Raw genomic sequence first — 27307 nt, 5'->3', positions numbered from 1 at the left:
TGGGGGTGGCCGGCCCACGCTCCCTCTCGAAGACGCCTTCCCACCTCCTGAGCTGCTCTCTGTGTGGGTGACTTGACAGACAGCCTCGCATAAGCCTTTCCAGCTCCCCTAGGGTCACCTGCAGGTCCCAGTGGGAGGCAGGGATGGCAGACTTCCAGCCTCCCCAGCACGCAGCCCCAGTGCTGGTGCGGGAATCTGTTGGTGCCTCTTCAGACTCAGAATTAATGGGCCTCCTGCTGGGTTCTGTTTGTTTCACTGTTTCTGAAATAACCATTCTTCGCCATGACTTGCTGCTGTGCTGTAGCTTCAGGAACTTGTGGATAGGTATTCCGCTCCACACCTCCCCGTCTCTCTACCTCCCGTCTTCTTCCTCCCTCTTGCTTGGACTTTTAATGGGAGGAGGGAAGTCTAATTAGAAAAATTCTGATAAGACAAGGGTCGGAGAAAATTTCCCAAAGGAGGAGAGACCCAGGCTGGGCAGGTGGGGAGGATCAGGTCCAGCAGGAGACATGGCAAATGCACAGACCTGCTCAGGGCTCAGGGAGGAAACCCCTCGGCACTTGGCTTCCAGGCAGGGCTGGTATTCTGGCAGAAGCATCGGGAGATGGAGGTCGGGGTCCATTGCTAACTCAGCTGTGCCATTGTGGGCAGCTGCTCTGGGTCTATTTCCCAGGGCTGTGTGAAGAGGCAAATACGCAGTGAGGGTCCTCTTTACACCACCCGGTGCCCCGTGAGTTACGAAGATAGTCACGGCTGCTGGGATGGAACTGTGTGGAACAAGGGAGGGAGCACCTCAGTGGTCTCCACCCTCAACTTCTCACCCACAAGACTCCATAGCTCCAAACTGCAGCCAGGCCAGCGCCCTCCGTGAGCAGAATATTCTCATTCACAATGTTCTACCTTTGCTTATAACGTTTCTTCCATCTGGAAAGCCTCCTGCCCCTCTCTGCCTCACTTTCGCAGGGACTCCTTCCCGCAAGGCTTCCCTGATTCCTCTGACCCTGTGCTGTGCAGTACACGACCCCTAGGCACTCGTGAACCCTTCAACTGTGGTCGGTCCGACTGAGATGTGCCCACACACAGCTACACTTCCGACTTGGTATAAAATGTTGTACAAGTATCTCATTAATAAAGTTCTTCATATTGATTAGGTGCTGAAATAATGTTTTAGATACTTGAGTAAAATAAACTATACCATTAAAATTAATTTCACCTGCCCCCTTCAATGTGGCTTTTAGGGACTTGGCACGTGACTCACATTTGCGGCGTGCGTGCTACTTCTGTTGGTTAGCCTGGCTTTAACCTCTGCCCATGCTCCTATCTGTTCAGGGTAGGTTTCAACACTTGATAAGGTTCAAATGATGCTTTGCTATCTTTGCCCTGTTTTATTTTATGTGTCTAGAATAACTCCTTCCCTGTGATCTGCCACCAATTGTGGGGCCCTCAGCCAGAGCCACCCCCCACCCCGGCAGTCAGTTTTCACACCTGGAAAAGGGGGGCTTGAACTCGTTGATCTCTAATGGTCCTTCTTTCTCTGACATCTGCTGACTTCTTAATGGATCCTGATCTTTCTCCTGTTTTAATGTGAAAAGTTGGGAAAGTTGCCCGCTTCTACGCCACCATTTCTGTATCTGTTATGTAATGGAGCTGAGCCTTTCTATGTACCCCTTTCCCCTTGAATCAAAGTGGTCTGGGAATGTAAGGAATCCACAAACTGAGTCTGGTCTCCTGGCTCAGCACGCAGTGGCCGGACCTCTGGTTTAGTGGAAGCAGCGCATGTCTCAGAGGCTGGGACCTAGGTGGGCCCTGGCCTGGTCCATTCCTTCCACAAGCAGGAAGTCGTTCGCCAGCAAACACTCACTGAGCCTCAGGCTGGGACCAGGTGCCAGGCTCTATGGCATACGCACAGACCTGCTGCTCTCCTGCCCTTGAGGTGCTAACGGCGTAATGAGGACACCTCGAGTCACAGCAGAGAGGTGTAACTGTGCAGCCCATGCAGCCACAGAGGGATGAGTGGGGTCTCAGGGCCTTCTGGACGAGGTGTTGCCTCTCTTCCCCTGCACGAGTGGTCTTTACCAAAGAAAAATCTGATCAGCCCCTCCACCCCTCAAATCACAGGCAGCCTCATCCCAACACATGCAGTTCCCTTAGGATAAAGGAAAAACTTATTAACATGGTGTAATGGATTCCCTTTATTGGGCAGTATGCCCATCTCCCAGCTGCTGTGAGTTCCGGCTACCGTCTTCTTTGGAGATTGCCCAAGTCCTAATAACTGAGAGATACTTATTAAAAGAAAGAGAGGAAAGAAAGAAAAGAGGAAGGAAGGAAGGGAAGGAGGAAGGGAGGAAAGAAGGAAGGGAGGAAGGGTAGAGTCGCTCGGGATTGAGGTGGCCCGGGAGAGCCTCTCGGGAGTGTCATCCTCCCCTCTCTGCCTTGTATCGCAGCCGTCTGGGCCCAGGTCCTTTTCCTGTTGTATAACTGCCCGCTTCCCTTGTACAAGAGCTCCATGCCAGGCAGAGGATTCCCGTGTTTCTGAATGGGGATCTCGCCTTGATGTCATAGATTCCAGTGGCTCCTAGATGTCCACTGCCTAGGATGGGGCAAAGCTGGGCCTGAGGCTCAAAAGCAGAAACTTTCACCTTGAGCCTAGTCCCTCCCATTCGTGCCCCCTCTCTCCCCACAGATGCACAGACTCTCCCTCCCTCTGTGTCTCCGTCCCTTGACAATAACACAGACACGACTTTAGCATCACTATTAGGATCTCTAATGCTCTTTTTTTTTTTAGAATTAGTTCACCTCTTTAATATTATACGTTAAGTCAAAAGAGACCATTCAACTATACACTGATTTTGTCAGTAAGAATGCACTAATGAAAACGACGCATTTCGTGGACTTTGCGCGTCTGCCGGTATGGGTGGGCCTGAGTGAGCTGAGGACCAAATCATTCCAGGGCCTAGCTTAGTAGTAGTTTGTGTAAACTTCTTGGGAGCTCATCAGGGTTAATGGTGAAAAGTTAGTTTTCCACTATTCAGGTTTTGTGCCCCCCCCAAAAAAAGTTTTAAATTTTATAAGAAAAATAAACATAATTGGAAGCTATAACTTTGTTGCATTTTAAAAACAAGTTTGTCTGAACTTTACATTTACAAAATATTTTTGTATCTTTTTTTTTTAGATTCTGCATATAAGTGATATCATGCTATATCTCTTTAATGCTCTTCCAGGACCCACAGGGCCTCTTGAATCAGACCATTCCCCGCCTAGGACCTCCTTGCTCCCTTTCGGTCCAACACTGATGACTTCCTTAATCCCAGCAATGCAATTTGTGTCATCACCTGTTTAGGGTGCTGGCAGCTTCTCAGCAGCGTTCAGGTCTCTTCGGCAGCGTAAGCAAGGAGAATGGGGGTTGTCTTCTAACACTGGGGGATTCTGGGTCCCTGGAGCCATGAGCTCCATGACAACACAGTCTCATTTCTGAGCTGGTAGAGTCCGTTCTGACTGCATAGAGCATCCCCCTCATCAGCAAACAGCACTGAGTATTTGAATGAATGGATGGGAAATGAATGAATGAAGCAGGACTGGAGCTAAGCCTTGAAGACAGGACAGGAGAGGAAGGGATTTTGAGCCCAGAGTGGTGCCCGAAAGGTGGATGCATGGAGAGGGCCTCGGGGGAGCCAGGAGCACGGGAAGCAGGAGGGAGGGAAGGCCCCAAAGCTTAGGTGGGCCTGAGAATAGAGAGAACGCCAGAGCCCACACGCAAGGAGGACCAGTGGGGTTTCGTAGGGTGGGGTGTGGGGCGGGGGCGGGGGGTCCTCACCTCCATCATCTGAATGATGATGGCACCTTATGCATGCAGGGGCGTGAAGGTCGCCTCCCTCTCTCCCACTCCCTCCCTTCTTTCCTTTCCATGGGTATATATTCCGTACCTACTGTTCTAGGTTTTGAGGTTACAGCAGTAAATCAGATGGCAAAGTCACTGCCTTTAGGAAGGCTATATTCTGGTGGGGGGAAGAAAATAAACACCCACACTTCAGGGGGTGATGAGTGCTATGGAGAAGACAGGAAATAGGGGGAAGGGTGGATGCTGCCGTGTAGAGGGTGACCAGGGAGGCTCACCCGAGCGGACCTCAGAGGAAACGGCCCGCCATGGCGGGGGGGTCAGCACCACAGGGCCCCAGAGTAGGGAGAGCTGCCCGCAGGTGCCGGCTAAGGGCCTTCACAGACCATACCCACCAACATGATCGTCAGAAGCTCTCCGTGAGAACAGAGGCAGCAGATGGCATTAGTGCCCCTAATTCACATGAGCACAGAGAGGTGAAGAAATAGACATAAAATCACACAGCCACTGATCAACAGACCTGGGTTTCAAACCCCAGTCTGTGGACTTTTTTCCACTGCAGACCGACCACTCCAGTCTGAGATCACAGGACCGGACGCGAGAATTTCATTTGCATGGACAGCCTCTCCCGCTGCCTTTCCTCCATCAAGGCTGGGGTGGCATCAGCACAGGGCGCGGCCTGCAGCGCAGACCCATCACCCGCGGACGGGAGCACACGCGGGGCCCTTCTCCTCCACCTCTCCTCTCCATTAAGCACCACTGCTCCAACCCAACCCCACAGTCTCTGCACACAGGTTGACGTCTTTCATTGAAGCCGATGGTTTGGCAGCTCCCTGGCCTTTCCTCCGGCTCACGTCCTTCTCTTTACACTCTCCTCCCTTCCTCTTGTTCTCTGCGTGCCTTTGCTGCATGTCTGTCGCCTTCTCCACGTTTGTCTGCTTCTCTGCCTTGGCTCCATCTGCCTGTGGCTGCCTCTGTCTCCCTGCGGGCCTTCCCACCTCTCTCTGTCCGTCACCTGACCTGACCTCCCTAACTGGCTCCCATAGGTTTATCTCGCTGGCTTCCCAGCAGCTCTGTTAAATGAGGGCAGAACTCAGGCTGCAGCTACTGCGAGGGCTGTGGCTGTCCGTGGGCAGGGGGATGCTTCGCATCCTCCTTTGCCTCTACCTTCCTTTCCTCTTCTCTCCCTCCCACCTTGGACTCTCCACTAGCACAGGCCTCCTGGCAGGCCATCCCCTGACCAGTGTCTGGCCTCACAGGCTTGGCCCAACAGCGGGAGCCAACCCCACTAAGGACTCCAGAGAGGTCTGAGAGCTCTGCGGGATGCACACAGGCTGGACACAACCCGTGAGTCTTCACCTACAGTCACCATGGTGACCCCCTGCAGAAGAAGGAAGATCTCCCCCCGCCCCCATCTCTTCTTATCCCCTTTCAGGGTAAGGAGGCGTGGTCTCTGGAAGTGCCCACCTAATGGTCTAGGGAGCCAGACTCTGAGTACCTACAGAGCCAGAAAAAATGATTTTCCTCTGGGCACATTTTCTGGGCATCGTTAGAACATCACATGACGGCCAGTGAGGGCTTCCTTGTTCGATTTGCAAAAGGTTGCCTCAAACTGGAAGGGTGGGTTAGGGCTTCTTCCCATTCATCCCCCCTCCCCACCCCAGCAAAGTAGAAAGTATTTATATCCAGTGTGGTTTTGCTAAAGCAGCTGTTGACTGGAACGTGACTACAGAGCTCTTTCCCTGAGGCTCATCAGTAAGCTCTGACCTCACCTTCTGATCAGTGGTTCGAGCCCTGACGACCTAGTGTTTTTACTCGTTAATAGAGCCAGACCACCTAGAGTTAGGCAGGTCCTCAAGGAAAATCCAGCCCTTCACCTAGACCCCGCTTACACACAGCCTCCCCTGGATGAGCCTTGTTGGAAAGAGTTCTTTTGTTTTGTTTTTTTAACGTTCTGCTTGTTATGCTTTTTGCCTCATCCCCAAGTACTTTTCCTTGTTCTGATTCTGAGTCACGTTGGACGGTGGGGAGAAGCTGGACCCTGCTGGTGACCCCAGTAGAAGGCTGAGGGGGGCCAGTGCCCACGTGCCCAGGTTTTTAGAAGAGTGTGATGTGTGTGTCAGAAGGGGATTCTGATGGGTGATAAGTAGAGCTTCTCCCAGACACTGGAGTGCGTCCTCTGGTACCGATTTTGCACAAAGCTATTAGGAGCGGGAGGGAAAACTCCTTGAGTTGGGCAAGCACAGGGGATCACTTGGGACTTGGTGGCTGCTTGGATGGAAAGTATTAGCATCTTCCATCACAGCTGTCCTCCTCCCAGTTTCATAGGCAGGACCCTGAAGCTGAGTGACATGCCCATGTGTTCACTGAAACGGCAGAGCTGGGGCTCGGACACAAAGCCTATGTGCCTTAAACCCACGGCTCTTTCTGCTACTCTGCACTTTGGATCTCAGTCTGAAAGTGTCTCTCAGGGAGGATGATGCCCCACTTTGCCTGGACGCAGTGGTTCCTCCCATCTGTAAAGCGCTTTGTACCTTCTTGAACGTGTCACATAAGTTATCTCACTGGCTTCCCAGCAGCTCTGTTAAATGAGGTAGATGAGGGTTGTATCCCCATTTCCTGTGTGATGAAATGGGGGTGACAGTTTATAGGACACAGCTGAACAGGGAGGGGAGACAACACATATCACACACTTAGTAAGAGCCATGCTTAGATTGTTTTCTTCGAGTTATGCCCATGTTAACAACATTTTGTCAAACATACTGTTTTCTTCTTTCACAGATGAGAAAATTGAGGGAGACTTTCCCAAAGTAGGAGTCAGGGGAAGGAGCCGGCACCAGAGCCGGGGGCCCTCTGTCTTAGTCTGCCTCAGCTGCCTGCTGTTCAAACCCCACTACCTGGGGGCTTACACAACAGAAGGTTCTTTTCTCACAGTGCTGGAGTCCCAAAATCTGAAATCATGGTGTCGGCCAGGTTGTTTTCCTGAGGCTTCTCTCCTTGGCTCATAGATGGCCATCTTCTCTCTGTCTTCCTGTGGTCTTTCCCCTGGGCCTGCCTGTGTCCAAATCTCCTCTTCTTGTAGGGACACCAGTCATATTGGATTAGGGTCCACTTATAAGATGTCATTTTATCTTAATTACTCCTTCAACAACCTGTCTCCAAATACAGCCATATTCCGGGGTACTGGGAGTTAGAACGTCAGCAGATAAATTTGCAGGACACGGTTCAGCCCATGACACACCCTCCATGGCCTGCCTCTCCTCACCCTGGTCTCCTGACCACGAATCCCTTCCCCTGCCCCCAGTGAGGCCTGTCTCTTGGCAGACTGGTATGAGCTGGGAGGGAACTCCCTCCTTAAGTCCCCACTCTGAGCTGAGGGCCTCTGTCCCTGGACTGGACCTACAGTTTGGGGATTATCAGGAGACCTGGCAGGAGCTCCAGGAGTGAGGAATAGAAATCTGGAAGATCAGCTGTCAGCCTGAATTGATTCCGTCAAGGACTTGGGAGGTCACCTCCACCCCGGCTTCTCTGAGCTGAGCTTCCCCAAGGAAGCCTGTGTCCTGACATCCTCTGCCGCCGAAGGCTCTGGAGCCCTGTGGCACTGGTTCCTGGGATGGGGCAGGGCCTGCGACGATGCCCCCTGGGGAGCAGTGGCATCTGAGGCTGAAGCTCAGTGGCTTTGAGCCAAAAACTTGAGAATAAAAAGAGGGTCTCTTGGCATCACTGGAGGCGCTGGTTTGGAGGACTTCAGCCCCCCACACCTACGAGGGCAGGCATCCCACACACGGCACACCTCCTAGGGGCCAAGCCCTGTAGACACACCTGACAGACTCGTCTTGTTTCTCCCTCGGACACAATACACACCCCTGATAGGCAGGGATCCCCACCGCCATCGTATGGACGTGGGAATGGAAGCTCAGAGAAGGGATGTGACTTGCCCAAGCCAGACAGTATCCCAGGGGCTCCAATAAGGAAAGTGTTCACACTCTAAATCACTAATTTCCAAAACTGTCTGGTCATAAGAAGCATCCAGGGCACTGGTTTAAAAATATCCACCCCCAGGCCCTTTGCTGGAGATTCAAATTCAGTGAGTCTGGAGGGGGACCCAGGAACCTGTCATGGTAGCAGGTACACCAGGCGATTCTTTCTCGTTCAAGTCTGGGGATCAGTGGGTCAGGAACATCACCCCATTCTTCATTACCCCCGGCAGGTGTGGTGGCGATTCCTGGAAAGCCTCTGCCCCAGGCTGCAGCTTGCCTTCTGTCCGGTGTTCCCTTTCCCAGCTTGCAGTTGCTCTGATAGCCCGCCTTGGCCTGAATGAGTTCCCTGTCATTCACCATTGTCTCCGTATCAATATGTCAGAGGCTTGGCTGTCAAAACCCCGAAGCCACCTCGCCAAGACTCTGAGTTAAGTGGTAGCACCTGCTCCAGGGGGCCCTCTACCCCTCAGCCTCCCGAAAAGGGAGCCTCACCTTTCAGCTACTGCTGCGGAAATGCAATCCAGTGCTCCTGACTTGCTGGGGTTGAGCTGCTTCTCTCTGGGACAGGGAGGGCGAGGGCTGTTTTGTTGTGGGTTCTTTTGTACAAGGTCAGCTTCTAGCAATTATTTTTTTCTAATCGCCTGGGATCGCTCTCATCTAAGGCCCTAAACCACAAGAAGCACAATACATCCCAGAAAAGAAAACAAACAAACGAACCAATGAACAAAAAGCTCTCTCCTGAGCTCTGCTCCATTCGCGTTCGCGAGGTAACAGACACCATCTTCCCGATCCCCTGCCGCCTTCGGAATCGTGCTGCAGGTTAATTAGAAATCCAGAGCCCTGGAACAAGGGAAATGGCTTTGTGTTTCAATTTAATTTGTTCTTATTTTTTGACAGGGTCAAAGTTCACCTTTCCAGTTTGAATCTGAAAGCAATTTATAGCTGTGTCATTTTGATATTGCTGTGTCCGGGATGAAGATCTTTGGCAAACATTTTCTTCTGGGAATTGGTGTGGCTAATATTGTTCTCTCTCAATCCGTGTAGCAAACACTGAAGGCAACGTTCCCCTGTGCCAAGAGCGGCGAGAGTCGCTGGGAGTGGACAGAAAGGAGGAGGTGACAATGGCACAGAAGGATGGCGGTGATGCTGGGGACTGACTGTGAGCCAGGGACACCTAGGGTCCTCTGGCCAGAGAGATCAGGGCCGCTTAGTGAAGGAGGGATTCATGAGCTGGGCTTTGGAGACAATGGACAACAACGGCAGCTACCTTACTGAGCGCCCACCGTGTGCTGCGGGCTTTAATCCTCACACCCACCTCTGCAGTGAGGGGCAGAAGAGCTCAGTGTTTAATTGCCCTGAAGCTCAGGGATCAAATCCGGACCGGCCAACTCTGTGGTCTGTAGTGAATGATTCAACCTCTCTGATTCTTAGTCTCTTATTCTGTGAAATGAGGATGCAGGAATGACCCCGTAGGCTGGTTGCGAGTTTCAAAGGAAATAGCACACACCGGTGAATGCAGAGGTGAGGTGGGAGGGAGGAGCGAGGAGATGGGCAGGGTCCAGTCCCACGGCTGCGGCCACCCAGCAAGGTCACCCCCTCTGTAGTGCCGATTGCACTGAACAGGCGCACAAAGGCTGCCTTCTCTTGACACCCAGGAAATGCTCAGAAGCTATTAGTTATCATTAGTGCCACACAGCTAGAGGTGTCAGGGCTGGGATTTGAACCCAGGCCTGCCTGGCTCAAAGACCCTCGATCTTAACCTCAGCCTATTGCCACAATGACTAAAAGTAATCAGGAGGGCCATGTCTAAGCACAGGTCTTCTGATTCACTCACTCTGCAGAAACATTCCCCTGGAACTGGCAGCCCTCCTCTGAGAAGCCTGACTCCACCCGCCCAGGCTGTGCCTGGGTCTCCTCTGGGCTCCTGGCCCCTGTGTGTCCCTCAGTCCACACAGCAGTCACTCGAGATCCTCCTCCACTTACAGATCCGTCTCCCCCACTGAGCTCCTGAGAGCGGGGAACTGAGAGCAGAATTTGAACAAAAGTTGGAACAGCACCCCATCTTGGAATATTTCTCAAATAGAAAGTTTCCCTTTAACAGTAGCAGGTAGGAAATCTAAGTGCGTTAATAAACCATGGTGCTGGCCGTTGTAAAATATTAATGATTTCTAGAATTGAAAATGCAAATAGCTGTCTGGAACTCCTCCACTCGGCATTAAAGAGAAGGGCTTTGAAAGGACGCAGTGGGGAACACGGGGAATGGAGAATATGGCCTTGCTAGAGGCTGGGAGACAGACAGACATTTACCACCTCGCTACTGCCACATTAGCACCATTAAAAAGCGAGTCCCAGTTCTTCCGAAGGCCAGGCAGTCACATGGGTGCTGTCTGAATGCAGAGCTTTAAAGTGAGAAAGCAGCTTGTCCATCCACTCCCACATTCCCACGTGGAGCACCTACTACGCGCCAGGGAGGAGAGGGTGCACCCCCTGCCGTGTAGGACCTTCACTGTCACCCTCAGAACCAGAGAGAGGAGTGGGCTGGGGGGAGAGAGAAGATCCCAGCCCAGCCCTGGTCAGCTCAGTCCACAGCTGGGCTGTGCTCATGCTCTGAACCTGACCCGAGTGAGGGAGCTGGTCTTGGGGAAGCACTTACCCCACGGTCCTGGCTTGTCTGGGAACACCTTGGGAACACCTCACACCTCCAGCCCAGCACCCATCTTTGTTGAACTCTCCAGAGAGCTAAGCATACTCTTCTCAGCCACTGGGCCTCCAAAACAAAATGTGCTTCCAATTTTTTTTTTTTTTTTTTGAAACAGTACCTGGTTCCTGGATGGTAAGTTTCTGGAGAGCAGCCCCTTGACTGCATCCTCTGGTTGTCTCTAGCGCTCAGCACTGACACTTTGTGGCGGGGACCAGAGGAGCTGGGGGGGATGCTGAATTACCTCCAGAAGGCAGCTGGCTGAGTGCCGAGGTGGGGAGGGAGGGAGGGAGGGGCCCGGGATGGATAAGGGCAGATACCGCAGCTGTGGCCACCCTAACCCCACCGCGGCGCCGGCTGCACTGAGCGGGCCGCACGTCTCAGCGCCGTCAGGCTGCCCTCTCCCTGCCAGAGACGGGCTGGGCTGGCACTGCCGTGCAGAGCTCTGGAGGCACACAGCCCACGGCCAGGTGACGCCTGCTTCCTTTCGATGTGTTCATAGTGCCCGGCACTCAAGAACGTGTCCTGGGAGGGCCCCAGTCTCTCTGTGGGGCTTTGCCACTTCCCCTCCGGATTCACTCTGTGCTCATACCAGCTCTCAAAAGGTACACTTCGTCCCTTTTCCCCAGAAATCGAGAGAATCTCCCTATCATTCAGTGTCCCCAACAGGTTCTCCCGAGGACCTTTAATGTGGGGCTGTGCCTTTGGATTTGGGTCGTTTTCAGTCCCTTTCTGCTTCATTCCGGCTCTTTGTTGTGATCTGGGTGTGTGAGGTTATGAGAACGGGAAGCTCTGGATAAGTGAGGCACCAAACCGGAGGGGAAAGAGTGCAGGGTTTTGGAGTCAGTGACCTGGGGTTTTATCCTGGAACTGCTGCTCACCACCTGTGGGGTCTGTCGGATGGGGATCAGACACCCGTCCTCTGGGAGGCCACCCAGATGGAATGAGATTAGATGATAACATGCCCCCCTGTTGCCTGCACGGATCAGATGCTCAGCTACCATGATTTCCCTTTCTCTTCTCCTGCCCTCCCAGGATGCCGTTTCTTTCTGTCTCCCGGTGCGCATGCATTTGAACCCCTCTATGCCACTGATTGCAAATATATTAGTCCTCCTCCTTCATCCTTTGAAAATGCCTTTCTTCCTTCTCCTCATGCACATGGCTTCCATTTCTGTTACAAATCCAATCTCTTTGCTCTAAGCTTTGCGAGTTCCCAGAGAGGCTGCACCGCCATTATCTTAGTACTTCTTGTCCTGTTCCCAGGAAGGGACTGTGTCTGTGAGAAATTATCTGCTTGATGTATGCATGTTTTCTTGTCCACTCACCCCAGCGTCCTCTCCTTGATGTTAAGACCAACGTGGTCTAATCAGAGCCATCCCGAGCCAGCTCCTGGGTCCTCCAAACCTCCAGGATCACAGTCTTTTTGGCCTGGAGGGGGAGGAGAGAGACCACCTAGCCCTACCCGTTCTTACTGCAGATGATGTAGTAAGAAGACCAAGACCCAGGGAGTAGAGAGCCTGGCCCTGGCTCACACTGGGCCAGGGGTTCTCAGTTGTGCCTGCACGTGGGAGGAATAATTGGCTTGAGCCCTCCCCACGACCTTGGTTGGAGAAGGGGTGCAGGGGTGGGAGTGGGGCCGTCGTGCATTATGATTTCTTAGAAACTCCCCAGGTGGTTCTAACACGCGACCAGGGCTGAGAATCAAGAATAAAACGTGTTTCTTGCGTATGTATGTATGAGCCTCACGTATCTGGAGAAAAGTATCAAATAACTATCCCTAGAAGACTGTTTCTGAGAAGGGGTAGGGCCGGTCACAGGGAGGGGTCCCAAGATGAGCATATCCCTCTGCAGACCCTGAGCACTTGGATGGGGGTTACTAGTCAGTACTTATTTTATTTAGCAACCACAGATTTATACAAGATTTGAATAAACACTAGGATGCTATTCCAAGTGCTTGAGAAATTACCAACTCATTTCCTCCTCAGAGCATGACTAGGAGAATGGTCCACCATGAGCCCACTTTACAGAGGAGAAGGCTGAGGCACAGAGCGATAACTTGCCCCAGGTCACACACTCCGAGAGCGGTAGAGGCACTGCTCTGGTTGGTCCCCAGTCCCTGCTTGTAACCTCTATGCTAAATCGCTTCTCCTCTTCTCAGCCCACACGTACTCCGACAGCACCTTCAAGCCCGGGACTTCCTAGAGGAAAGGGTCTACCAGAAGGTGGAACTGAAGGCTTCTGAACTCAGTAATAACAGAGGCTACTTTTGTGGAGTGCCCGTGACTTACACACCTTTCCTCACTTAGCCTCAGCAATTTATCTTGCTTAAACAGCTTCAAAGCCGGGTCTGCCCAACTCCAGTCCATGTGCCCCAGGGATAGTCTGAGGCAGAATTTGTGTGCAGAGTCCAGGTTTATCCTAGAAGCCTTATCCTAGGAGCATTTAACATAAAACACCCCCTGGAAATAAGTTCTTGTAAATTAAGTTTTTATAATTTATTTTATTCAAGAAAGACTCTATTCAGCCTGAATCATGAAACCATGAAGACAGTAGGGATATATAATTTCCTTACCCAGGTTAACAGGGATTTATTCTTTCACCAGCTGCAGAAATATCAATTATGGAAACAGATACAAATAGCTCTTCGCTTGTGCCCCATACTGCAGCAGCTTGCCCTTCCTGCCTGCACACATGGGCCACCCAGGCCTCGCTGCTCCACTGGACTGCCCGGCTAATGGGATAGTGACAACCTGCCCGGTCGGATACTAAAGCTTCTTTTTTTTTTTTTTTTTTTTGTGATACGCGGGCCTCTCACTGTTGTGGCCTCTCCCGTTGCGGAGCACAGGCTCTGGACGCGCAGGCTCAGCAGCCATGGCTCACGGGCCCAGCCGCTCCGTGGCATGTGGGATCTTCCCGGACCGGGACACGAACCCGTGTCCCCTGCATCGGCAGGCGGACTCCCAACCACTGCGCCACCAGGGAAGCCCACTAAAGCTTCTTTTACAGAGAACTTGGCCAATCCAATTTTCAAGCAGCATGCCTAGGGCTTTAGCGGCCTGCCCGTGGTCTCTGTTCTGTTCTGTTGAGTGTGTGCCATGTGCTCAGTGGTGATGCTGTGGTCCAGAATTTAGTGTACAGTGTGGAGATCTGATCACATGTTTCTGACCTATCATGAAAATCCAGTTCACTGTGAGACCTTGCTCAAGTCACTTTCTCTCTTGGCACCTTGGCCGTAAAATGGGGGAGGTTAACTAGACCATACTCAGGTCTAATCATCTCTGCTGTGTGATGTCAGGCAGCATCCTAAACTTCTCTGATCCTTATGGTGGTGGAAACATCCTCATTAGAACAAAAAGGAATTACTACAGGAGAGTTGGTGTTAAGTGCAGCTGATTGCTTGTTAATCCACTTACAGTGGTGTATGTTTTAAATCCATTATTGAGGACTGCTACATGCCAGGTGGCTTCCTTGCAGAGTTCATATCGTTTTGACAGTCATTTTGTTTCAGCCACATTGATGCTGCTGCCCTGACACAAGTGTTTTGAAATGGGAACATTTTGACACAGCCGGGAAAACAAAGCATTACACCTTCAGCTTTTTAATAAACATTACCAAACAATGTGCCCAGGAGATATTTCAGGCTACCTCCCCTCATCCCAGAACTTCCCCATCCCTGACCTCCCCTCTGGCAGGGGCCTCACGGAGGGGAGAGGTTAGGCTCAGGGTGGGCTCCCAGTCAAGGTGGCAAGAAAGGAGACAGGGGCAGTGAGGAGCTGTTGGGAGTGAAGGTCAGTGGAGGTCAGACATGCGCGGTTGTGTGTGTGGGGGGGTCTGCTTCACACAGTGCCTGGTAATTTTCCAAAGCAGTTTTACATTTAAATGTAGCCATTTCAAAACTCTTGCATCAAAACAACTATGTCAAAATGCCCTTCTGTGTCTCAGACAAAGGAAATGAATGCCAGAAAGAGATGAACAAGACAGGGCTTCTGCCCCCAAAAAGCTGAGAGTCACCAGAGGGGAAAGGCGAGAGGGAAAGAGAAGCAAATTACTATTGTACTGCCGGGCAATGTCTGTAATCTCGGAAGGGGCGAGGAGGGAACGGAACAGAGAGAGCCTGACTCTGCCTGGGAGTGGGGAGGGGAGCTGGTGTCTGGGAGCTCAAGGAATATTTATTGAATGATTAGGAAGAGTAAATGTTAATTGAGGGTTTTCCTTGTGACAAGCACTGTTATTAGTGCTTTATTTTAGCTCATTTAGTCCTCACAACTACCCAATAGGATGAATATTATTATTATTCCCATTTTATGGATAAGGAGACTGAGGCGTCCAGAAGTCGAGTGACTTTCCCAAGACCACCCAGCTAGTGAGTGGCAGAGACAGAATTGGAAAACAGGCACAGCCACACTTAAGGTTCTGCTCACACCCTTGCACTCTGTGGCCTCTTTGTGAGGGACAGGAGCCTCAGGGTGAAGGGACACAGGTTTTACCATTCATCAGACTGGGGTCCACTCTCTTCTCACCACTTACCACCTGGATGACCTTGGACAATCTGCTGACCCCAACCATGTCTTCTGTCTTCTTCCTTTGGCGCTCACCCTCCCCAGCACACATCCCTCAATGCCTGTTGGCTGTACTTATTGACTCAATAAATATGCAGTCAGCATGTGTATCGGCAGGTACCATGTTAGACCTGGGTCCACAGCAGTTACTAAGACAAAGTTCCTGCCGCCATGGAGCTACCATTTTCGTGAGAAGAGACCTGAAGGGTAAGGAGCCAGGTCCACAGAACCCAGGGCAGCTCTCTAGACAAGGCGGAGAAGCTAGTTTGAACCCCTGTGTGAAGAGGCGTGAAGAGCTGGTGAGAGAGGGTAGAGGTGAGAGTGGGGTGGGCAGAGGACAGGCAGGTCAGAGCCTAGATTAGCTTCTAGGGCACAAGGGCAATGGCAACAGAAATATCTCCCTACTGAGTGCCAAAGCGCCTCGTCAACTGTAAGATCGTGGGGACATGGGAGTTTAGCATAATTGCTCTTATTTTCCCCTCATTACTGACCCTTCCTTGCCTTCTATAGTCTGTGTGACCACATCATGGGTGAGGCGTGGGTTGGTTCATTTTCTCAGAGCCCGGAACAATCCAGCTTCCCTGGCTCCTCTAAAGATGTTGTGTGGAGAGAAAAAAAAATTTCACTCTTTAATAGAAATACTTTTCCTTCATTAAATGAAATCTCCAAAGCCCAGTAGCATTTTCGGTGCTTATATGAAGATGCCAATGGGGATTTGAGATTGAAAGTGGTATTTTTATACAAGTCAATGAAGATCTCAATAGGAAAGAAAGAATACTCTTCAAATCTAAATTCCTCCAGCACCAGGCAAGACAGATCTTCGGCTCAGGGCCTGGATCACATTACTCCCAGCCCTACCGGGAAACTCTTTTCCTGAAGCATTCCAAGCGCTCATAAATATTGGTTCTGTGTTTGGGGAAATTGTATGAATAGTGTCTTTCCAAGGCTGCAAACCATTCAACTTGAATTTCTGTGTATACCTCAGCTCTGATAACTTTGTACAAAAACAGGAATTTGTAGGAATTTGAGTCAGAAGCAGATGCGTGCATGGGCCTGCCCACGTTTACACGCAGAACAAATCTTTTATCTGGTATAGCTGGGGAATGAGCTTTCCCCCTTGGAGGTGTCAGGAGAAAGACTGGTCTCAGGGGATAGAAAGACTGGCTTCAAATTCCAGCGTAACTCTTGCTAGCTGGGTGGCCCTGGGCAAAGCACTTAACCTCAGATTTCTTGTCTGTAATATGAGGAAAACAATACACTTCTCCCGGGGCCTGGTGAGACCTGGATCATAATGTATGGAAAGTGCCTGGCACACAGGAACCGCTCAAAGCCTGTTCCTTTCAACTACCTCTCAGCTGACGGCTGTACTGTAACCCCTTAGCTTCATCAATTTCATGGCAACGATTTTGGTTATCTATTGCTATGTAATAACCTCCCCCACCCCCAAATTTAGAGGTTACAATGACAATTGTCTTGTATTTTGCAGAGAATCTGCAGTCTGACTGCTCCTTTCTGCTCTGTGCTGTCTGGGCCTTCAGCAGGGCCGACTCCAAGGGCTACTTTTACACGTGGAGAAACAGAGATGGGGGCTGTCAGAGGGAAGAGATCCGTCTGGAGCTAGGTAACAAGTTAAGGAAAGCTCTTTCCTGAACACTCTCACTGTGCCAGGTCCTGCAGGGGAGAAAAGACTGAAAGGCACGAACTTTTCAGTTGTTCAGACGCCCAGAGCGCAATAAAACCACTGGAGGGATCGAATTCACATTCTCAACAGCTGGTTGCATTGGCCCCTCAGCCACACCAGGCTTGGGAGTCTGGTGAATCTGGCCCTTACTCGCCCTTACCCTGGCTTCCTTCTCAACGAGACAGGGATTCTCTGCCCTCACAGGGTTGAGGGAGGCTTGCCTAGCAGCTAGTAGATGCTCAATACATGGCATCCATTAAAAGGAGGATTCGTTCTCTGCACTGCCTCTACACATCCCAGTGCCTGCCCCCATCAGCCCGCATAGCTGGGAGAGGAGGAGAGACCTCTGGCTGCGACTAGCAGGCAGGCTGAACTCTCTCCTTTCAGCGTGGAAAATCCCCTTACGGAGAAGTCATTTGTCAAAGCCAACCGTTCAGCTGCTTTAATTTACATATTTATCAAGTCTGATTAGAATGTATTGTCTTCGACTTTCATCCTAGCTTTCACCTCTTCTCGCTTTCTCTTTCTGGGGAAACTTTTTGTTGCCCTTGTTGCAAAAGGGCACCTCGTAATTCAATTTGCATTTGCTGATAAGTCTGAAACTGAACCTGGTGAGAAACTTCTGGAGGCTGGGAGAGATGGAAGGCAGAGCACGTGTTAGGAAAAGCCTGGGCACTCAGTTCTAGCCTGATGCGCTCGCACAACCAAAGGGCAACAAGTGCTCTACAACCATTCCACGAGGATTTATTGAGCTCCTTCTGTGTGCTAGGCCCTGGGAATACAATTTGTGAAAAAGATAGGCAAAGTCATGGCTCTAGTGTTGCTTAGAGTCTAGTGACCTCAGTTTCTGCACCTGTAAGGTCAGGCAGTTGGACCAAGTGACTTCTAACGGTCTGCAAGTTACCGTTTCTGAACACATTCTATATGTCAGGTCATGGGCACAGACCCGATGCGTTGTCTCAGTTCTTACAAGACCCCTGTGAGGTTGATCTTCACTTTGCAGGCGAGGAAAGGAACAATCTCAGAGCTCAGGGTCATGTGTGGCAGGATTTGAATTTAACACTTCTTCTGTCCAACTCTACCATTCAAGTTTATTACCGCAAAACCAGGCTTGATTTTTCTTCTGCGCTAGTCTTTGAGCCCCTGGATAGCAGGAAGAGTGTCTGCTTCCTCTCTACGTCCCCAGGGGCCAGCCCGAAGTGTGGCATATGGTCAGTGTTAGAAAATACATACAGAATTGAACTGAAAAACAAAGTCCTTCATCCTCGGCCTTCCTGTCTGCCCTGCTCTCCTGGGCTGCCTCAGCTGAAGGCTGGTGTAGCAGGTGCTGTGTGCACCACCGCCGTCGCCCTTCAGGACCAATTAATTCCCCCAGTTCCCAGCAGTGCTGGTACCCGACAGCTCACAGCTGAGTTTCTCCCTGGAAACTACGCTCAGCTGAAGGAAGCCGCCTTTCCCGAGGCTCCAGCCCAGGCCTGTGGGCAGCCCGCACCCAGTAGCCGGGCCGTGCAGGATACAGAGCCAGTCCCTCACCTGCTGGAACAGCTATGCAGGACCCTCCTGGCCTGGAGCTCCCCATGGGATGGATTAAAGTCGCTGCTGAGACTGTCCCAACCCTGCTTAACTCACCTCTCACAAGAGTGGCTGAGAGCAATCCCCGGTAAGGCTCCTGCACGGCAATCTCAGCCTCTCCCAGCCTGTTTCCCAGGAGACCTGACCTCAGTAGGTACCCCGAGAGGGTGGCTGTGATTCTGACTTTCTGCAGGAGATGGAGGGTGCTGGGATCAAGATAGGTCATGGCGGGAAGAGCCCTCCTGCTGTCAGCCTACACCCACCCACCCCCCACCCCCACCCCCACCCCTGAAGGCTGCCTGTCTACCTGCTCCAGGCCCAGAGTCCCAGCCCACGCAGGCTTTAGAGGGGCCAAGCCCAGCAGGGCAGCCTGGCTGAGGGGTGCTGCCTCTGTGACCCACAAGGTAACGACTGGCCCTAGCCCTCTGTATCTCAGGCCCATCGCCATCCGGCTTCCTTCACAGCCCTGGCAGGCATCCCCTGGGCACTCTCCAGGCACCAGCCTGCAGGGACATCACCCGAGGCAGCCCAGTGACGTGACAGGTGGCTACTTGGACGTTGGAGCTCTATGCCCTGGGTTCCGGACCTGGCTTGACCACCCTCCTGCTGTGTAGCCTCCGACAAGTCACTTGTCCCTTCTGGGCCTCTCCCTTCATCTTCACAGTGAGTCTGTTCCACTTGGCGATTCCTCAGGCTTTGCAGTTCTTCTGGCCTCTAGGAGTCTCCTATAGGTCAGAGGCCTCCTCACTGCTTTTTAAAGCCAAAAAGTGGTTTTAATATGTGGTAGACACATGAGGTATACCAGAGACGCAGAGGCTCCTTTCCGAAAGGCCTGAAATTCCAGAATTAATGCTTCATTTCTTGTCATGAGCAGTTCTCTGTCAGGAGCACACTCTTTTCAAGAGAAATCTCTTCTCTTCTCCCATCTCATCAAGCGTAGAACATTCATTTCCTAACCGTGCAACATGGATGAGTGTACCTGGCAGATGTGAAATTTTGGGCCCTGGGAGGTCCAAGCCTCGCTGAGGGAATGTGACCCAGAGGGCGGGGGGGTGGGCGAGGGAGCGGGAGAACTGAAAATAAACTTCGCTAACACCGCTGTTTTCTCGACGTGGGCCGGAGGCATTAGGCAGAGCAAATCTGAGCTGCGGCCTTCGGTCCTGCCTGAACGAGGCAGCAAAAGATTTATGACCGGGGCTTCCCTGGTGGCGCAGTGATTGGGGGTCCGCCTGCCGATGCAGGGGACGCGGGTTCGTGCCCCGGTCCGGGGGGATGCCGCGTGCCGTGGAGCGGCTGGGCCCGTGAGCCATGGCCGCTGGGCCTGCACGTCTGGAGCCTGTGCTCCGCGGCGGGGGAGGCCGCGGTGGTGAGAGGCCCGTGTACCGCAAAAAAAAAAAAACAAATTTATGACCACATGAGGGGTCCAGATTGAACTCTTGAGTTCAGAGGAGGGTGAGGGCGCTGTGGTCTGGGAGGTTTTCTGGAAAGGCGTCTTGGAGGGGTTGGTTGGGACAGCACAGTCTAAGAAATTGAAGGTTTGCTTGATAAGATACTGACGAGGCCAGGCTGAATGAAGTAGCGTATTTTATAGGGGTTTATAGAATATTCAACCAGGGACTATTTTGCCTCTGAGAAGACATGGGATGTTTAGTGATGTTCGAGCTACTTTTGATTGTCATGTGTGGTGGGGGAGGGGTGCTCGGGCACCTGTGGGTAGAAGCTAGAGATTCAGCCTATGGTGCATAACGCGGGGACCCACACAGAGTCCCCCTGCGACTAACGTCTATTCCCAGGGACTTTTGGCTCGGTAAAATGGGACCTGCAATTAACAGGCAAAGGCCATGGGGCAGGGGCAGAACATCTCTGACGTAAGGTTTACCTTGTGAGCTGGGCATTATTATTCTCCTTTTACAGGGAACTGAAGCTCCGAATGTGTAAGGAATTTGCTCAAGGCCTCACAGCCAGTCATCTACGGGTCCTGGATATGAGTACTGGTCTATCTGCCCAGGAAGCCAGCAGGCTTTCCATTTAACCCCCTCAGGGGGCAGAAGAAACACGGGGACCAATGTCCTGCCCAGTCTCCCCCATCCAGCTCTCCTCTCCCATTGAATTCACCCTTAGTCTCCTGGGCTGAGCCAGGCCTGGGTGTTTTTTGCTTTCAGCAAGTCTCATCTCTACCCAGATACATTCACGTCGTTCTCCAATGCCTTCAAGAAAGCTCTATCGATGCCTCCTAAACCTAACGTTTTCTCATAAAATTACATACAAGAAATCCTGCACCCGGAGCATGTTCTTGTATAATTCACAGCTCCTATTCCTCTTTATTGTCAGTATCGGCAACAGAGTGATTTCCTCATACTACATTTAATGTGATGTATTTGTAGGGAAAACTACAGAATTGTTCCGCTGATGAAATCAGATACAACACAACAGTAACACCAGGGGTGGCCTAGGACCAGTCCGGGATGAATATTAGTGTTCTTCCCTCCCCTCTCAGGGGAGGCACAGCCGAGCAGTCCAGAAGGCTAAGTAGGAGTAAGCCAGACAGATGAACTGGGGGCTGGCATTCTAGACAGAGAGACAACACGCACCCAGGTGTGGAGTTGTGGGGAGAACATTCGTGCTTGCGGAGCTGCCGAGGGTAGCTGAGGCTGGGGCCTGTGGAAAGGGCTGGAGGAGTGAGGGGGCTGCCAGCTACCAGAGACAGGGGTCGATGCCAGATGCAGGAGGCTGGGCTTGCCCGGAGGAGGACAGCAGAGCGCTGCCGATGGGTTGTAAGCAGAGGGAGTGGTGGTGCTCCCTTTTACGTTTTTGGAAAGGCCTCTTTGGTGGCTGGGCAGACGACGGGCTGTGGCAAGGATGGTACCAACACGGGGAGGCCGGTGACAGGGGCTGTTCTGGTCCAGAACAGCTGTTCAGGGCTGTTGTTGCTTCCAGGATTTCCTTTTCTGTAGCTTGCTAGCAGGTGGACCTGTTCGTGGCCCCAGAGTATGATGGGCAAGACTGCAACTGATCCAGTATGGAAACCAACAGGAGGGCATTCCCTGACTTTGTGATGCCCTCAGGGATCATGCAGTCAAGAAAATGAAAACGTTTTCTGTTTAAAAAAAAAAAAATCTTTCTATTGTAACATTCCGTATTCCCCTCCCAGGTCCCCACCCTTCTTCCTGCACAGAATACCTCGCTCCCTGTGACAAGTTATTGTCAGGAGAGACAGGGCAACAAAACTGACCATGTGAACTTGTGGGAGAATTTTGTCCTCAGAGTGCCCAGCTGGTGCTCTCTGGGGCCTCTTGGCATCTTGGCTGGTACCTCCACCAACCACAGGTCCAGTCCACAGACAGTTGACCAGATCGATGGAGGCTCTCCCTCCATCCTGACACCAAGGTTGTGGCTCTGCTCCTCCCTCAGGCTCAGCCTCAGTAGATGAGATGCAAAGTTTCTTAAGTTCTACAATCAACTAGGGGAAGTGCAGCCATCTCCAGTGGGATTAATTAGTTATCTATTACTGCCTAACACATTACTCTAGAATTCAGCATTTTTAAAACAACAAACGTTTATTATCTCTTTGTATCAGTGGGTCAGGAATGTGGGAGCAGCTTTGCTGGCTGGCTCTGACCCAGGCTCTCTCATGAGGTTGCGGTAAGCTGTGGGCCAGGGCTGCAGTCATCTGGGGATGGGATGGTCCTCACCAGGGGGACCCCCTCCACAGGCTGCCTGAGTGTCCACAAGTCAAGGCCGCCAGAGTGAGTGATGAGAGAGAGAGAGAGAAAGTACATCCACGATGGAAGCCACTGTCTTTTTATAGCCTAATCTCAAAAGCCAAACACCATCACCTCTGTAGCAATCTATTTGTTAGGGCAAGTCTCTAAGGCCAGCCCGTGCTGAAGGGGAGGGAGGGAGTTCACCTCTTGAAAAGAGGAGATTAATGAAGAATTTGTGGATGTATTTTTTAAAACCACCACAAGGACCCCATTTAATCTCCAAGAGGTGATATGACACGGTGGTTAAGAGCGTATATTTGAGACTCAAAAAGACCTAGGTTTAATCCTGCCTCCCCTCATATTTGCTACTTATGCAGGTTTAGACAAGTCACTTTACCTTGCCAGAACTCAGTTTCCTAAAAAATCGGGGTAAGAATTGTAGATGTTTTTCATTGGGTTGCTGTGAAAATTATGATCATACGTGTAAAGTGCTTCGCTCAGAGTAAGTACTGAATAAATACTACTTAGTTGCTATTGGAGCTGGATAATGTCATTGTCCTTCACAAGAGGCAGAGAAGCATCGAGGAGGAACACAGGGGGAGTCAGACTGCCTGGGTGGGGACTCTGGCTCTGCCAGCCTTTAGCTGTAGGCAAGTCACTTAATGTCTATTGGCCTAGGTTTTCTGTAAAATGAAGACAATAATAGCTAGTGCCTGGCCGCCTAATAGGTGCTCAAGAAATATTTTATGAATAAGGAAATGGTGGCTGATAGAGGGACATTATCCCTCTATCAAAGGAGTGCTTGTGCGTGTGTGTGTGTGTGTGTGTGTGTGTGTGTGTGTATGAGTTGGGATGCTACACAAAATACATTTGACTGCAAACACCTTCTGTTAACTGGGGAGCCCACTATGGCTGTCCTGGTTCTACTTGAGGGTACCCTGTACCCCTGAGTGTGCCTCTCTCCAAGGCCTCCAGCTTTACCCTCCCTTATATGTTCCTCTTGGGCTCATTGTTCAGCTTCTTTGCCACCCTGGCTTTGTTCAAGCATACTTCCTTCATCATCCCTGCTGTCTCCACCAAGAACATGTTTAATTGGCTTTGCACGAGTCTGAGGATTTGGTAACAGGATTGGGGTGGGAGTGGAAGTCCCATGTCACACCACCTCAGAGCTGCTACATTACCTTAAACTGATTTTGCAAATGAAAGGTAAAAGCTGAGCAAAGGAGACCCATCCATTTTGCCTAAAGATGACTATAATGCTCTTTTACGGCCTCCTAAATGACAAAGCAATTTGTTACCTGCCTGCGGCAACATTTGCTTATATTAGCACCCGAGATGCTTGATTTTTATTAGCCCCACGTTATCATTTTATGAAGACGCAGGGGCTCAGTAAAATTAGTGTGCAAATAGAATGCCCATTTTGCATTTCCCTGTGGTCAGCAGAAATGCTGAATGCAATTGAGCTGATACCAGGTCAGGGGAGACATCCATAAAGATAGGCTTCACTGAGACCTTGGTAACGTCATTTTTCATTTCTACGCTGCTGGGATAGATGGGGTCAGTGTTAGTGTGTTTTAAAAGGGCTTGGTGACATTTTGTTTTTTGTATTTTAAGTGAAAAAGCAATATAAATACTAAGACATAGCTCAACTCCCACCAGCAATAAGGGATGAAACCAAACTCCCTTGTGTACATTGTAGATGGAAATGCAGTAGATGTAGAATCTGATACTGCTGTTAGTGAATCCGGGAGGAGACGGACAGGGTAGTGAATGGGGCACTGGGCTGGGACTCTGCCACTGCTACTGCATGACCTTGGACATGTCCCCTCCTTCTGTGAGCCTCAGTTCCCTCACCTGTAAGATGGAGTTGATACTATCCACCTCACAGAGGCATGATGAAGATTAAATAAGATAGTGTGTGTCTAAATTTCTTTATAAACCAGGATCTGTATGAGTATGTTTTACTTATTAATTGAATAACCAGTTCCTGACCACCTTTCCACACAGAGTCCTGGGAAAATCATTAAACATACACCATGAAAGTCACAGTTTCTCCCTTGAGGAGCTTGTATTCAGTCCAGGAGATGTTCAGGTATCTAACTTCTCTTCTTAAGAGCGGGTGAGCCTTCTCTCTCTCCCTTTGCTCCTAAAGGCGCTTAGCATAGAGCCGAGAACAGAGTGAGTTCTCAAGTATGCATTTTGGCTTCATTATATGTTTTGCTGTCTTATAGGAACCTAATATTAGGGAAGCAGTGACCTCAAAACTGGTCACCCAATAGACCAGGCAAGTCCTAAGCTTTCAGATCCAGGTATGATAGGGTTAATTCTTTTTTTTAAATTTTAGTCTCTGGCTTGGTACATCAATTGTTGGGATCATGAATCACATTCAAATAACCTGTCCTAGCATTTCAGAAGCAGAAAGACAGTAAATGATCTCTGCCTCCCCTCTCCATCCAGATTGTCCACTAATGTAGATGGGCTCCTTTAATCGAACGCCTCTCAGTGTTCATGTCTGAATTTCCTTCAGGTCATTGTTCTGTTCCGTGTCAATCAGTCCTTCTTCTGCCCATGGCTAAGCACCCTCTTCCTGCCCCTCTTTTCTAGGAATGTCACTCTTGCCTACTGCTTTTGTCTAATAATATATTTGCAAAATGCTAAGCTTTATTATGTAAGTGAGACTTCTGTAGAGGCAGCAAAAGCGTGGGCTTTGACTTTGGCCCATAATTTTCTACTTCTTTGTATGTCTAATACCTTTTACTGGATGATGAATATTGTGAATTATACATTGTTGAATATCTGGATTTTGTTGTCTTCCTTTAAAGACAGTTGGACTTTATATAGCTGGCAGTCAATTTTGTTGTTGTTGCTGTTCAACTTGATCCATCTGAGATTTACTTTAAATTCTTTTTAGAGTGAGTCTTGGGTGATTTAGCCCCACTACGAAGGCATGGCCCTTCTGGATTGTCTACCAAATGCCCTGAATGATCAATGCGGACTTCCACTTGGGAGATGGGAGTTCAAATGATTCCTAGCCCTGTGTGAGCCCTGAGAATGTGCGGTTCACAGCGCCCTGGTCGTTTTTTCATGACATCATGGAGACTCACCCTGTATATGCACATCTTGGGACCCAGCAAAGACTCATGAGGACCCCTTTATGGATTCCTGGAACTCTTTTTCTACAGAGTTCCCTCTTCTCTGAAATATACAGTTTCCCCACAGCCACCACCTGGTTCAGACTCCCTGAACTTCAATCTCAGTGAGATTTCCATGCTCTGTTGAGGATACCTGTCTCTGCTCTTTGGTCTGGGGTGGACCTCCAGGCAAAAAACCAGGGCAGTCATGGGTCATGCCTCATTAGTTTTCCTTTTCTCATGAGTTAGTCTTGCACTGACTGACTCTTGTTCAATGTCTGAAAAGAGTTGTTTTGTATATTTTGTCCAATCCTCTAGTTGCTTAAGGTGAAAGAGAAATCTGGTCCCTCTTACTTCATCAAGGCCAAACGGGGCTTGGATTCTAATCTCAGCTCTACCCTATGTAGCTGTGTAGGTAGAACTTGAACAAGTTATATAACCTCTCTGAGCCCCAGTTTCTGTCTCAGTAAAAGAAGTATTAACTGTCATGTTTCTGTAGGGATTATATATAATGTGCCCGACACAAAAGGTGCTATTTAAATGGCAGTGGCTACTATTACTAATATAAATAGCTACCTTTTTTACTCCATCATTTACTAAAGTTTTACTGTGTACTAGGCAATATGTAAGCTTGTTAAATTATGACAGCAACCCGATGAAGAAACTATCCACATTTATAGATTAACACATTGAAACTCAAAAAGGACACATAACTTGCCTAGTTTCATGGTCAGTGGATCTGGGATTTGACGTTGCTCTTATGACTTCTTCAGATGATTGTAACATTAATATGATCAATTGCACAGAAAAACAGAAATGTAGTTATTTAATATTGGGTGACCAGGGACATAATACAATTAGTGGTTTTAACCCAATGATTTAAGAGATAAATGTAAAGCACACTTTCCCTGCCCCTCCCACACACATACATAACAACTCCCCATCTCAGCTGTCCTCCTTAGTAACCTACTTCCATTTTATCTTACAGACAACCTTTGGGAGGGGGCAGAGAAAAAGGTGGTATTCATCACAGGACGAATCCACCCGGGGGAAACACCCTCTTCATTTGTGTGTCAAGGTAAGTTGCAAGATCTCATGGGCATCCCGTGTCTCCCCCGCACATCCATCTGGGGCACTGTGATGGCCTCTGGGACAGTATGGTCACATGCAGAGTCCTTATCTTGGATGAGAATTTACTTCACTTCTCAAGAGGCTACACCTGATCTCCATTAGCATTTGTTTCACGAAATGTTCATCGACTACACGTATGCATGGAAGAATGGATGAATGAATGGATGGATGGGTGGATAGATAGATGAATAGGTAGAGTCCTCCTGTATGTGCTAGATTGAGGATGAGAGTCATAGAGTCATCTACACTTCCTAGCTTTGTTTTACATGTCTCCGGTGGTTTACAGAAAAATAAATCTGGTCTCCTTCCACCCACCATCACCACCACCACCAACAACAAAAATTCTGGTCCCAGGTCAATTCATATATTGGCAGAAGTGTGGTGGGCTGGGGAAGTAAGAATTGAAAGTTATCTATTCGTTCAGTCAATAATTCACTTAACAAACAGCTTTTGAAATACCGTACCAACCATGAGAAGGAATGCATGCTTCATATCAGACAATCAGAGGTAAATAAGAGGTAATTTCTCTTCTCAAATGTATCTGTTTGTAATTGAATTTTTATTTATTATTAAGTAGTTAATCCATATAAAATATATAGTCAGCAGTATATATACATGCATGTATATATATACACATATATATTCAATTAGTCAGCAATCTAAATATATTCAATAGTGTATAAATAATAATTTAATGAATGCCCAAGTTCCCACCAGCTTAAGAAGCTGAATATTATCTATTCCTTTTAAATCCTCTGTCTTTCCTTCCCCCTCATACAAATAACCATCAGCTTGAATTTTGTATTTGTCCTTCTTAATAGTTTTACTACACATGTAAGCATTCCTGAACAATGTATTTTTTAGTTTTGCATGTTTTTGAACTTTATAAAAATGGTATCATTCTGTATGTGTTGGAACTTGAATAGCTGTCATTCAATTGTTTTCATCATGTATTCTATTCCATGTCTGTCTATTCCTCAACTTACCTATCCATTCTCCTGAAGATGGACCATTAG

General features: G+C 49.7%; 1 protein-coding gene across 1 annotated transcript in view; it reads left to right on the top strand.

Annotated features, from left to right (window-relative positions):
- Positions 1 to 27307, top strand: part of AGBL4 (ATP/GTP binding protein like 4) — a 1318619-nt gene that overhangs the window by 1145640 nt on the left and 145672 nt on the right. Inside the window, exon 7 of the mRNA XM_032637699.1 lies at positions 26149 to 26238. Coding sequence (XP_032493590.1) covers positions 26149 to 26238 — 90 coding nt within the window. The remainder of the gene's footprint in view (positions 1 to 26148; positions 26239 to 27307) is intronic.

Source organism: Phocoena sinus, chromosome 1 (genome assembly GCF_008692025.1).
Source record: "Phocoena sinus isolate mPhoSin1 chromosome 1, mPhoSin1.pri, whole genome shotgun sequence".
Lineage (NCBI taxonomy): Eukaryota > Metazoa > Chordata > Mammalia > Artiodactyla > Phocoenidae > Phocoena > Phocoena sinus.
Note: the sequence above shows the minus strand (reverse complement) of the source record. Positions and strands in the feature narration are given on the sequence as shown.